General features: G+C 46.0%; 1 protein-coding gene across 2 annotated transcripts; it reads right to left on the bottom strand.

The window, feature by feature from the left end:
* Nucleotides 1-638: 638 nt before the first annotated feature.
* On the bottom strand, nucleotides 639-13,268 carry PERM1 (PPARGC1 and ESRR induced regulator, muscle 1). Of its 2 annotated transcripts, XM_058161059.1 has the most exons (4): nucleotides 13,113-13,268; nucleotides 10,416-12,240; nucleotides 2,807-2,920; nucleotides 639-992 (listed from the first exon to the last, which is right to left on the bottom strand). In XM_058161059.1, the coding sequence occupies exons 2-4, from the start codon at nucleotides 12,238-12,240 to the stop codon at nucleotides 910-912; spliced, it is 2,022 nt and encodes a 673-aa protein (XP_058017042.1). In that variant the 5' UTR covers nucleotides 13,113-13,268; the 3' UTR covers nucleotides 639-909. The 2 variants fall into 2 exon arrangements, with proteins under 2 accessions (XP_058017042.1, XP_058017043.1); XM_058161060.1 differs by lacking the exon at nucleotides 2,807-2,920.
* Between the last annotated feature and the right edge of the window lie 374 nt (nucleotides 13,269-13,642).

Genomic DNA, 13,642 nt, shown 5'->3' with positions numbered 1-13,642 from the left:
GGGGTGGGGAGGGAACATAAAAGAAGAAGGAAAGGAAAGAAAAAGAAGGAAGCGGAAGGAAAGGAAAAGGAAGAAAAAGAGGGAAGGAAAGGGAAGGAAGAGGGAAGGAAAGGAAGAGGGAAGGAAAGAATGGGGGAAGGAAAGAAAAGAAAAGAGGGAGGGAAGAAAGGAGGGAGGAAGGAAGAGAAGGAAGGAAATGAAGAGGGAAGGAAGGAAGGAAGGAAGGAAGGAAGGAAAGACAAAGAGGGAAGGAAGGAAAGGGAAGGAAGAGGGAAGGAAGAGGGAAGGAAAGGTAGAGGAAGGAAGGAAGGGGAAGGAAGAGGGAAGGAAGAGGGAAGGAAACGAAGAGGGAAGAAAGAGGAAGGAAGGAAGGAAGGAAGAGGAAGGAAAGAAAGAAGGAAGGAAGGAAGGAAGAGAAGGAGGGAGAGAAAGAAAAGAAAAGAAGGAAGAGGGAGGGAGGGAGGGAGGTAGGGAGGAAGGAAGGAGGAAGGAAAGAAGAAAAGAAAGAAGGAAGGAAGAGAAAGAAAAGAAGGAGGAAGGAGGGAGAGACAGAAAGTGGGGGAGAGAGGAGGGAGGGAGGAGGGAGGGAGGAAAGAAGGAGGGAGGAAGGAAGGAGGAAAGGGGGGGAGGATGGATGGAAGGGAGGAAGGAAGGAAGGAAGGAAGGAAGGACGGAAGGAAGGAAGGAAGGAAGGAAGGATTTGAGGCTCGGATTAGGTAGATCCCAACAGGAATGGTAACTAAAACCGATTTTTGTAGGGAAGGTTTAGTCTTCTTTCTTTCTCACCTCTTTCCCTGCCAGTAAAGTTTGAAAATCCAAGAGGTCCCAAATGTTGCTTTCTTGCTTTGGGGGAAATGCTCGTCAAATCGCTTCCTTCAGGAATTCCACAAGACTTGACTTTGCGTCTGCTTAAGAACCGTGATGACTTTCCATGACGACCTGCCTCCTGAAGCAACGGATGGCCGAGAGGGTCCCAAAATTAGCCAGCAGCACTGGGGGGGGGGGAAACGAAAGAAAACGTAATATGTGTCCAGATAAAGGAATGCGATCAAGACATTTAAACATTTTTCCTTAGCAAAAGCACCAAGCCGAGATTTAAGTCTTTCCCTCTATATTCCAATATTCCAATCTTTTCTGCAATTTGCACCTTTTACTTAATAAATCCTGCAATTGTTTTCTGCTATCTTAGCTAAAGGAAGGGAGAAGAAAACAAAGCCTTTAGTTTCCACTTTAGGGAAAAAAAAACCTTCTAGGTTTCCCCAAGCATCGCTGCATCCCAGTCATGACTCATGAGGACTAGGAAGTTTACAAAAACAAAGTGAATTCTGTTTAAAACAGACTTGGGAATCTGTTGGGTTTTTGAAACAGGGGAGGCGAGAGGAACGGACGGGTGGGGAGGGAACATAAAAGAAGAAGGAAAGGAAGGGGGAAGGAAAGGAAAGAAAAAGAAGGAAGCGGAAGGAAAGGAAAAGGAAGAAAAAGAGGGAAGGGAAGGGAAGGAAGAGGGAAGGGAAGGAAGAGGGAAGGAAAGAATGGGGGAAGGAAAGAAAAGAAAAAGAGGGGAGGGAAGAAAAGGAGGGGAGGGAAGGGAAGAGAAGGGAAGGAAATGAAGAGGGAAGGAAGGGAAGGAAAGGAAGGGGAAGGAAAGGAAAGACAAAGAGGGAAGGAAAGGAAAGGGAAGGAAGAGGGAAGGAAGAGGGAAGGAAAGGTAGAGGGAAGGAAAGGAAGGGGAAGGAAGAGGGAAGGAAGAGGGGAAGGAAACGAAGAGGGAAGAAAGAGGGAAGGGAAGGAAAGGAAAGGAAAGGGAAGAGAAGGAAAGGAAAGGAAAGAAAAGAAAAAGAGGGAAGGGAAGGGGAGGAAAGGAAAGGAAAAGAAAGGAAGAGGGAAGGAAAGGAAGAGGGAAGGAAAGGAAAGGAAAGGAAAGGAAGAGGGAAGGAAGAGGGAAAGGAAGGAAGAGGGAAGAAAGAGGGAAGGGAAGGGGAGGGAAGGAAAGAAAAGAAAAAGAGGGAAGAGGGAAGGAAAGGAAGAGGGAAGGAAAGGAAAGACAAAGAGGGAAGGAAAGGAAAGGAAAGGAAGAGGGAAGGAAGAGGGAAGGGAAGGAAGGGGAAGGAAAGGAAAGGCAAAGAGGGAAGGGATGGGAAGGAAGAGGGAAGAAAAGGAAGAGGGAAGGAAGAGGGACGGAAAGGAAGAGGGAAAGGAAGGGAGAGGGAAGAAAGAGGGAAGGGGAGGGGAGGGAAGGAAAGAAAAGAAAAAGAGGGAAGGGAAAGGAAAGAAAGGAAAGGAAAGGAAAGGAAAGGAAAAGAAAGGAAGAGGGAAGGAAGAGGGACGGAAAGAAAGATGAAAGGAAAGGAAAGACCATTTTCTCCTTATATGAATTGCCTCTCTGAATTTCTTTCTTTCTCAAAAAGTAGGAAGGAACGGGAGAAACGGCTGGGGTGGGGTGGGGGTGGGGGCACAGGCCTAGGAGTCCTGCTCTCACATTCTTTAAAAATAAACTTCCTTTCCAAAATATAAAGGAGGGAGAAACAGGCCTCTCTCTCTCCCTCTCTCCCTCTCTCTCTCTCTTTCTCTCTCTCTGCTGTTGGTTTGAAACCCGTGGAAGGAAGGTTGCTTTGAAAAAGAAAAACGGAATGAAGAAAAGATGAGGAGTTAAGAGAAAGGGAATGAAAACGGGCTGAGAAAATTAAAAAAACCGGTTCAGATGGAGGGGGAACCAGCTGGTCGGCATTCCTGGGTTATCTTCGGCCCACCACCCCCTCCCTACATCTCATTTCTCCCCACGCACAGGAGCCCTGGGAAGCATTACCAATCTTCCAAGCATCGGGAGAGTGAAGGTCGGAGGTTTTCACAGCCCAAGAAGCCAACGCCACAAATCCCAGACACAGATCTCTGGGCGTGAGGACCAGCTGAAGAGGCCTCTCTGAATTTAAAAAAAGAAGAAGAAAAAAAGAACCAAGGTGGTTAAGAAAGTAGGTGCTTGGAATCGGTGGCGCTCAGAGGACATCTAGTCTGACCCAGTGGTGGGATTCAGCCGGTTCGCACCAATTCGGGAGAACCGATTGTTTAACTTTCTGAAAGCAGTTTGGAGAACCGGTTGGTGGAAAAAATCTTATTTTGTTTTGGGTTTTTTTTTTTCACTTTACAGGGCTAATCCTGTAAGGAAGGCAAGAAGGAAACATTCTGGTGGTGTTTCTAGCCTAATCTTTATCGCCCAGGTTACAGAAACCGCCTCTCTGGTTAACCCTTATTACATTGTAACAGCTAAGGCGAAGCATCCATCGATGTGAGTGACATTGAGTTGGCCACGCCCACACGGTCACATGACCACTGAGCCACTCCTACCCAACTGGTCATTAGGGCAGAGAACCGGTTGTTAAACAGAGAACACGGTCACTCATGCTCTCGTCACTTCCCGCCTGGATTATTGCAATGCTCTCTACATGGGGCTACCCCTGAAGTGCACTCGGAGACTCCAGTTAGTCCAGAATGCAGCTGCGCGGGTGATCGAGGGAGCTCCTCGCTGCTCCCGGGTAACACCGCTCCTGCGCAGTCTGCACTGGCTACCTGTGGTCTTCGGTGCGCTTCAAGGTTTTGGTTACCACCTTCAAAGCGCTCCATGGCTTAGGGCCCGGGTACTTACGGGACCGCCTGCTGTTACCTTATGCCTCCCATCGACCCGTACGCTCTCACAGAGAGGGTCTCCTCAGGGTGCCGTCCGCCAAGCAATGCCGGCTGGCGGCCCCCAGGGGGAGGGCCTTCTCTGTTGGAGCACCTACACTCTGGAACGACCTTCCCCCCGGTTTGCGCCAAATATCTGACCTTTGGACCTTTCGCCGGGAATTAAAAACTCACTTATTTATTCAAGCGGGACTGGACTGACTGATTTTTTAAATTCCAAATTTTAAAGTTTTAATCCTTTGTAATTTTATATGGGGTATTTTAGGTTAGGTCAATCTGACGGTTTTAATTCGGCCACTATTGAATAGGTATTTTAAATTGATATTTTAACTTTGTATACTTGCTGTTTTTATTTTTGGCTGTACACCGCCCTGAGTCCTTCGGGAGAAGGGCGGTATAAAAATTTAAATAAATAAATAAATAAATAAATAAATTGAATCCTACCACTGGTCTGATCCCCCTTAGTGCAGGATCCGGGCATCCAAAGTGGGGTCCTAGGACCCCCAGTCTCCCTCAAAAACTCTCCACAGGGGTTCATGAAATCAAAATTACACTCAGATTGAACAGCCAAGAAGCAGATGGAGAAAGAGATAAAGATCTTAGAGAGGAATATGGAAGACAAATCAATAAGGAAAAAAAAAGCATAGCAATTAAAGTATTGAAGCGGGGAAGAGATGATGGATAGATGATCTTTCGTTTTTGGTGTCGTTTTGATTTGCCTTCCTTTTTCCTCTCTCTTTCCTTTTTTCTTTTTTTTTTCACTTTACAGGGCTAATCCTGTAAGGAAGGCAAGAAGGAAACATTCTGGTGGTGTTTCTAGCCTAATCTTTATCGCCCAGGTTACAGAAACCGCCTCTCTGGTTAACCCTTATTACATTGTAACAGCTAAGGCGAAGCATCCATCGATGTGAGTGACATTGAGTTGGCCACGCCCACACGGTCACATGACCACTGAGCCACTCCTACCCAACTGGTCATTAGGGCAGAGAACCGGTTGTTAAACAGAGAACACGGTCACTCATGCTCTCGTCACTTCCCGCCTGGATTATTGCAATGCTCTCTACATGGGGCTACCCCTGAAGTGCACTCGGAGACTCCAGTTAGTCCAGAATGCAGCTGCGCGGGTGATCGAGGGAGCTCCTCGCTGCTCCCGGGTAACACCGCTCCTGCGCAGTCTGCACTGGCTACCTGTGGTCTTTCGGGTGCGCTTCAAGGTTTTGGTTACCACCTTCAAAGCGCTCCATGGCTTAGGGCCCGGGTACTTACGGGACCGCCTGCTGTTACCTTATGCCTCCCATCGACCCGTACGCTCTCACAGAGAGGGTCTCCTCAGGGTGCCGTCCGCCAAGCAATGCCGGCTGGCGGCCCCCAGGGGGAGGGCCTTCTCTGTTGGAGCACCTACACTCTGGAACGACCTTCCCCCCGGTTTGCGCCAAATATCTGACCTTCGGACCTTTCGCCGGGAATTAAAAACTCACTTATTTATTCAAGCGGGACTGGACTGACTGATTTTTTAAATTCCAAATTTTAAAGTTTTAATCCTTTGTAATTTTATATGGGGTATTTTAGGTTAGGTCAATCTGACGGTTTTAATTCGGCCACTATTGAATAGGTATTTTAAATTGATATTTTAACTTTGTATACTTGCTGTTTTTATTTTTGGCTGTACACCGCCCTGAGTCCTTCGGGAGAAGGGCGGTATAAAAATTTAAATAAATAAATAAATAAATAAATAAATTGAATCCTACCACTGGTCTGATCCCCCTTAGTGCAGGATCCGGGCATCCAAAGTGGGGTCCTAGGACCCCCAGTCTCCCTCAAAAACTCTCCACAGGGGTTCATGAAATCAAAATTACACTCAGATTGAACAGCCAAGAAGCAGATGGAGAAAGAGATAAAGATCTTAGAGAGGAATATGGAAGACAAATCAATAAGGAAAAAAAAAGCATAGCAATTAAAGTATTGAAGCGGGGAAGAGATGATGGATAGATGATCTTTCGTTTTTGGTGTCGTTTTGATTTGCCTTCCTTTTTCCTCTCTCTTTCCTTTTTTCTTTTTTTTTCTTTTTTTTCTTTTTCTTTTTGTTGGTAGGTGGCAGGATAAGAAGTTAGGTAGCGTAGGAAGAAAATGTTTTTTTAACAAAGGATGATATGATTAAAAGTTAGAATAAGAGATAGAAATAAGAGAAAAGGGGAATGTTAGTGTACACAGTTTTCTATAACAAAATTTATTTATTTATTTATTTATTAAATTTTTATACTGCCCTTCTCCCAAGGGACAGCCAAAAGATAAAAAACATAAAAAATATACAATTAAAACAACAATTTAAAACCGAGCATATTAGAAAAAAATGGCCAACATTAAAAAATTTAAAATTTAAAATTACGAACCCTAAAATAATAAAACCCCAGTTAAAAATTTAAAAATATTAAGCCTGTCCCGCTTGAATAAATAAGTGCGTTAAAACATGGAATAATTAAATAATCCACTTAAAACATGGAATAATTGAATAATATTATAATTGAATAATATAATTGAAAAATTATAAGTGCAACTTTATATAAATATGTATCCCTATCAGAAATATATAAGTTGGATGGAAAGTAATAATTATGACTAATGCTATTAGTTTTATTTGTATTAGAATATAATAAAATAAGAGTAATAATAAGAGAAAACATGGAATAATTGAATAAGAATAGATTGCAATTTTATATAAATACGTATTACTATTAGAAATATATAAATTGGATTGAAAGTAATAACTACGGCTAAGGCTATTAGTCCTATTGGTATTAGAACGTATGACACCAAGGCACCAAATTGTTGATGCATTGATATGTTTGTAAAAAAAAAACAACTTAAAAAGGAAAAAAAATATTTGCCAGCCTACGTTGAAAAATAATACAATATAGGAAGTCCTTGATTTATGACCACAAGTGGGGACTGGAACTTCCATTGCCAAGCAATTACAGTTGTGCTCAATTTTACAAGCGTTTTTTGCCATGCTTGTTAAGTGAACCACGTGGGTGTTAAATGAATCGGGTTTCCCCCTGGTTATTTTGACTCGTCGGAAGCCAGCTGATCAGGTGACTCCAAGATGCTGTAACTATCGTAAATATATGCCGGCTGCCAAGGACCCAAATTTTGTGCATGTGACTGTGTGTTTCAATCATGCAATGCAAGAAAGTGGTTGAGACTCTAGAAAGAGTGCAGAGAAGAGCAACAAAGAGGATTAGGGGACTGGAGGCTAAAACATATGAAGAACGGTTGCAGGAACTGGGGATGTCTAGTTTAATGAAGAGAAGGACTAGGGGAGACATGATAGCAGTGGTCCAATATTTGAGGGGCTGCCACAAAGAAGAGGGAGTCAAGCTATTCTCCAAAGCACCTGAGGGTAGAACAAGAAGCAATGGGTGGAAACTAATCAAGGAGAGAAGCAACTTAGAACTAAGGAGAAATTTCCTGATAGTTAGAACAATCAATCAGTGGAACAACTTGCCTGCAGAAGTTGTGAATGCTCCAACACTGGAAGTTTTTAAGGAGACTGAAAAGCCATTTGTCTGAAATGTATAGGATCACTGAGCCATGGTGGCGCAGTGGTCAGGGTGCAGTACTGCAGGCTGCTTCTGCTGCCTGCTGGCTGCCTGCAATTTGGCAGTTCGAATCTCACCAGGCTCAAGGTTGACTCAGCCTTCCATCCTTTCGTGGTGGGAAAACTGAGGACCCAGATTGTTGGGGGCAATAGGCTGACTCTGTAAACTGCTTAGAGAGGGCTGTATAAAGCAGTATATAAATCTGTGCTATTCCTTCCTTCCTTCCTTCCTTCCTTCCTTCCTTCCTTCCTTCCTTCCTTCCTTCCTTCCTTCCTTCCTTCCTTCCCAGTGCTTAGCATGCAATATTGCAAGCTAACTCTGCCCACTGCCAGCAGTTCGATCCTGACCGACCAGCTCAAGGTTGACTCAGCCTTCCATCCTTCCGAGGTGGGTCAAATGAGGACCCAGATTGTTGGGGGCAATAGGGCTGACTCTGTAAACCGCTTAGAGAGGGCTGTAAAGCACTGTGAAGTGGTATATAAGTCTAAGGTCTATTGCTATTGCTATCTCCTGCTTGAACAGGGGGGGTTGGACTAGAAGACCTCCAGGGTCCCTTCCAACTCTGTTATTCTTCAAATTATTCTGTAAAATGTCACTTTTTTCACTGCTGCTGTAATTTTGAACAGTTGCTAACAAGCAGTCATAAATTGAGGACTACCTGTGTTAAAATCCCCACCACACAATCATAAGAAGCGGCAAATGAAGCTGTTTTGCGTCCCTTACCCGCACACACACCCAAATTCTCAGTCTAGCCCACTGTCTGGTAACTTTCCAACCAAGCCCTGACCTTGCATGATTTTGAAATCAACCAAGTCTGGCTTAGCTGGGCCTCGCTTTATTTCACAGGAAACGTCTCCAGGTGAATGATCTTCGCAAAGAGATGAAGGGCAGGTTTTAATCCATAAATCCCAAAAAAAAATATCTGCCACGCTCACCGAGCCACGCCCACAGAACCAGTAGTAAAAAAAAAAATTGAATTTCACCACTGGGCCCTGGTAACAAGAACAACTGCAGGAAAACAACCAAATTCACAGGGAACTCAACAATGATCAGTTGTTTAATTTATACAATATGTTTGTGGAAGAGGGGCTCTGGGGCTTATTATGCCTGCTGGTGAGAACCGGCAGTTTTTCTTCCAGTTATCCAGTTTTTTAAAACAACAATAACACCCTAATGATAAAAAAGACCGTATGGTTGCCATAATAAGAAAACACACAACCCACTTTCAGACCTGATTATCGCGGGCCAAATAAAAAAGACTTTTTCTCAAAAAAAAAAAAAAGAGAGACCTCAATCTTTATCTCCACTTGGCTGAGGTCGAAGCTGTGATAGATATACCACCATCGTTGTCTTTTTAAAAAAAAAATAAAAAAACATTCAAAGGTCATTCTTGGCTTAAGTTGCAGAGAGGCTCCTTTCATCTGCGGGTTTGTTTGTGTCTCTCAAGGGCCCCTGAAGTACAAATTTTCCTTGGCTGTCCCAGATTGCTTTTCTGCCCAAGGTCAGAAGCTCAATTTAGAATTGGAAATAACTCAAAGGTTGAGGTGGGGGGGGGGGAGAGAGAGAGAGAGAGACGCTCTCTGAGTCAACACCTCTTGGCCGAATCTGCAAAGGGTTTTTAGCCTTCAACTAAAAAACAAGAGATTGCCAGTCATTCAGCCCACAGCAAGCAGCGCTCCTTTCTTAGAAGAAAGCGAGAGGGGAAAAAAAACTCTTAGATGTCTACAAAAACAGCATCTTCTCAGCTAACTGCCTTGCCCAAGTTCAGAGATTTTAATCTTCGTAATATTTTCTTTGCGAGGAACAGCTCCTGCACTTTCCCACCGCTTCTTCTTTTGTCCAGACAAAAATTCAACAGTTTTGAAAGAGGAAAATTGTGTCCACGTCTCTCAATGCACAGTCCCGGGGTTCTCACAGTGCTATTAAATGTGGCCAAACTTAAGGCTGGGTTAATTTTTGGGATCGGCAGAGCTGATCTACGATAGCCTTCTTCAGAGATGGTATTCAGCCAGTTCGTGCCGGTTCGTACCGGTTTGAGTGAACTGATAGTGGCAAATGAGGCCCACCTGGACATAATGCCATCCTATGGGCCTCTGTGGCTCAGGCTGCTAATGCAGTCTGTTATTAACAGCAGCTGCCTGCAATTACTGCAGGTTCTAGTCCCACCAGGCCCAAGGTCGACTCAGCCTTCCATCCTTTATAAGGTAGGTAAAATGAGGACCCAGATTGTTGGGGGCAATAAGTTGACTTTGTATATAAATATACAAATAGAATGAAGACTATTGCTAACATAGTGTAAGCCGCCCTGAGTCTTCGGAGAAGGGCGGGATATAAATGCAAATAAATAAATAAATAAAAAATATTTAACCACATGCACGGAAGGCGCGTGCGTGAGCAAAGTGTATGCATGGAAGGCCGGGCGCATGCATGGATGGTGCACGAGCGGGGTGAACCAGTGGTAAGAATATTGGAAACCCGCCGTGGGCGGTCTTCCAATATTTAAGGGGCTGTCACACAAAGGTAGAGGGTCAGCCTATTCTACAAAACAATGAGGGCAGGACGAGAAGTAATGGATGGGAGATTATCAAAGAGAGCACTGACCTAGAACTAAGGAAAAAAGTTCCTGACTGGCGAGAGTAATTAATCGGTGGAAAGATTTGCCTCCAGAATTGGTGGGTTCTCTCCATCACTGGAGGTTTTCAAGAAGAGATTGGAGAGCCATTTGTCTGACGTGATATAGAATCTCCTGCTTGTGCAGGGGGTTGGACTAGAAGACCTCCAAGGTCCCTTGCAACGCTGTCGTTCTGTATTATTTTCCTCTTGAAAAATATTGATTTTGTCCGGACAGACTAATCTAGAGCACCAAAAGTTAAGAACGACAAAATTGGTTAATGCACTAAAGTCGGAAGGATTTGGCAAATAATGTCATATGTGATCTTCTCAGGTCTTGCATTGACTGGAATACAAAAGATCTCACATGAAAACAATGTATTTTAGATGGGCAGGAGTGTATAAATCCCCTAAGAAAGCTATTCCACAGAATTTTTGAAACCTGATTTAGCAATGAAACTTAGGAATGTTATTAGTAGAGAATTTCAGGTTGAACCAGAAGCTCAGTTAAGGATGGGAAAGAATGAATACCTGGTTTAAAGACAGCTACCCCAAGGTTTTCTGGTCTTGGGGATGTTCCATCCAGAAGTGTGGGAGACACGAGCATCACTCTTGCTTGAGATCTTCTCCGCCTTGGCCGCGATCTGAGAAAGCGGACTGGCCTACATACAAAGGACGTTAAAGCTCTCACGGCCTTCCCTAACTCTGAAGTTGGCACGGCCAAGATGTTGAGCCTACGGCTGCTCTTGTCTTGTGGTTGGTGTGCAAAGAAGTGCTCGCACACTTCTGGGAACCCCATGGGATCGGTGGTGCTCATGTTGGATGGTGGCTCTTCCAAGTCACTGGATGGAACCAAACCATGGGCAGAGCTGAGGGATGTCTCCAAAGGACCGACTTGGCTCCAGGTCTCCTCTTCAACCCTAGACTCACCTACATCCTGGAAGAAATATTCATACATTTCAGGACCTGACATTGCCGGTAGCTCTGATGGATGGTCATGGCTGGTCTTCCATGGCCGTCCCTCCTGCGATGATGGCCTCTCTATTTCATGGAGATCATCATCAGAGAAGAAATAGTCGTACACCTCGGGCCACGTCATGTGGGTTAAAGTTTCTTCTGAACAGTCATTTGAGTTCAGAGGGTACGGAACAAGTCTCGGGTTTTCTCGAGTCCTAGTTAGGGCCTCTCCTTCACGTGGGATGGCAGGACCAAGATGGAGACGAGGTTCTCCATTGTTCTGCCTTTCCGTCTTCCCTGATGAAGTGTGGACAACCTCCAGGGATGGTTCTGGAGATCCATCTTCTTCTAGAACTTCTGGGCATCCTTCCACCCCGTTGTCCTTGGCTCGGTCTCCCTCTTGAGAAGTATTAGGGCTGAAGCTCCTGCTGTGCTCTGCTCCACTCTTTGTTTTCAGGATACCCTCTTCTTCCTTCCTAGAAGTCCTTGCCCTGTGGTTGACCAACAGCGGTGTCACCTGGACGGAATGTTCTTGAGAAGAAAGGGAATGCGTTTCCTGGAACGAAGTCCTCGAGGCAACCTGGAGGCCCTCAGCTCCCTTCTCTGGATTCTCAGCTTCTCCAGAGGTTGGAGAAAGAACAGAAGAAACCCCGAGGGAACCAGGTTCTAGAGCTGCGTCTCCCAGCTTGGGAAATTCGAGTTTTCTAGAAACGGCCGTGTTGCTTGTCGATCCTGGGAATCTGCAGGCCGCAGAAGCAGTCGGGGAAACATGGTCTTCTTCGGGATAGTTTAATTTCAAGCCATTTGCTCCCTCTGGACTCCCTGTTGTCTCTGCTGCAGGACTCGAACCGAGGGGCAGCGGCACCGAAGATTTTTCTCCCATCTCTGGCCTCGGAGGTGGTTCCTGTGAATCCTTCATTTGGGTGATGATGTGGGTTTCCGCCTTAGTTTTGGGATCCATGGGCCTGCCTGCTACTCCTACGCCACCTTCTTCAGCAACAGAAAGAGGGACAGAGCTGGCGGTGGGTCCTGGCAGCTGGGGGTTGAAAGGAAGGCTGGGGAAGGGGCTTAGGAAGGGTTGGGAAGGCCGAAAGGCTGGTTGACTTCCTCTGCAGAGAAACTTGCTGACGGAACCTACATCGGATTCATCTTCACTGCCCGAGAAAGCATCTTCCGCAAGAAGGTGCCCACTTGGAACCTCACCAACGGAGAGAGGGCTGGCTTTTGGGTGGGCTCGGGGGCCCTCCTTTCCTTCGGCCTCCCCTTCCTCGAGATCACTCAGGAGCTGTTCTTCGGCAGCCGCCAAAGCCGGGGGGATCAAGCGGCACTCTTCGGAGACGAAGTAAAATTCAGCCCAATCCCGGTCGTTCAGCTGGATGCTGTATTCAAAATTTTCCATCTGGGAAGAGGAGTGTTCGGTGGGGTTTGGAGGAGAAGAGGCAAGAAAACAAGCAAGCTCAGAAGGCAGCGAGGACGCCCTCATGTCAACCCAGAGCTACAAATATCCTTCCTTCCTTCCTATTTTCCTTCCTTCCTTCCTTCCTTCCTTCCTTCCTTCCTTCCTTCCTTCCTTCCTTCCTTCCTTCCTGTTTTCCTTCCTTCCTCCCTCCCTTCTTCCTCCTTCCTTCCTCCCTTCCTCCTTTCTTCTTTCCTTCCTCCCTCCCTCCCTCCTTCCTTCCTTCCTATCTTCCTTCCTCCCTCCCTTCTTCCTCCTCCCTTCCTCCTTTCTTCCTTCCTTCCTCCCTCCCTCCTTCCTTCCTTCCTATTTTCCTTCTTCCTTCCTTCCTTCCTATCTTCCTTCCTCCCTCCCTCCTTCCTCCCTCCCTCACTTCCTTCCTCCCTCCCTTCTTCCTCCTTCCTTCCTCCCTTCCTCCTTTCTTCCTTCTTTCCTTCCTCCCTCCCTCCTTCCTCCTTCCTCCTTCCTTCCTCCCTTCCTCCTTTCTTCCTTCTTTCCTCCCTCCCTCCCTCCTCCCTCCCTTCTTTCCTTCCTTCCTTCCTATCTTCCTTCCTCCTTCCTTCCTTCCTTCCTATCTTTCACCCCTGCTCCAAGGTCCCTTCCAAGTCTGCTATTCTGTTCTGACCTTCCAGGCTGGCCCCGGATTCGAAAGTCCTTGGGGGTGTCCCAATCTAAACAGAGGCTGTTTTAATGCCGTTGTTCCTTCAGCCTCTGAAGGACTTTGTTTGTATCTTCCCACAACAAATAAGGGAGCCAAGGAGAAAAAACAAAACAAAACCCAACTCCAGAGAGGGGGAAATTTTTGTAGATCCTACCTTGCAGACAGCTTATGCCTGGGATGATGGGGCCATGCTGGGAAGTGCCCATGAAGCCTCTGCTGGAGAGGCATGGTGTGTTGCCCGATGCCCTTCAAGACTGGGAACAGGGGCAGCGGCTGCCTGGAAGAGGCCAGCTTTGCAGGACCAAAATAGTTTTTCTCTTTCTCTCTCTCTCACTGACCAGTCATGTGCAACGGCGAAAAGCTGATCTAAAATAGCAGGCAAGACGCTCCAATACGGTAAATGCCAATCCCCCCCCCAGTTTACCAAGAAGACCGATATTTTTGCTATCGAGAGGGAAACGGCAGGTGGTTTTGCGGCAGGGGTGGTGGTTGGTACACAACACGTGTGTGTGTGTGTGTGTGTGTGTGTGTGTGTGTGTGTTTGTGTGTGTTCCCCCTTTCACAGTGTTTCCGAGCTCTGTCTTGGAAAGTTAAAGGAGGAGTAACTTTCCAGACTGGATGGGATTATGTGCCCTTGAGCGTGAAAGTTGGGATCCAATATCTCAGATGCCAGCTCAAGTGCCC

Source organism: Ahaetulla prasina, chromosome 18 (genome assembly GCF_028640845.1).
Source record: "Ahaetulla prasina isolate Xishuangbanna chromosome 18, ASM2864084v1, whole genome shotgun sequence".
Taxonomy (NCBI): Eukaryota; Metazoa; Chordata; class Lepidosauria; order Squamata; family Colubridae; genus Ahaetulla; species Ahaetulla prasina.
This window is presented reverse-complemented; position numbering and strand designations above follow the sequence as displayed.

Excerpts from the sequence above, each read along its gene's own strand:
- PERM1 (XM_058161059.1), bottom strand. The coding sequence starts at position 12,240 with ATGGAAAATTTTGAATACAGCATCCAGCTGAACGACCGGGATTGGGCT. Across the intron at positions 2,921-10,415 it reads GGTAGCTGTCTTTAAACCAG|AGAGGCCTCTTCAGCTGGTC; the intron begins GTATTCATTCTT and ends TTTTAAATTCAG. Across the intron at positions 993-2,806 it reads TCCCGATGCTTGGAAGATTG|TGCTGCTGGCTAATTTTGGG; the intron begins GTAATGCTTCCC and ends CCCCCCCCCCAG.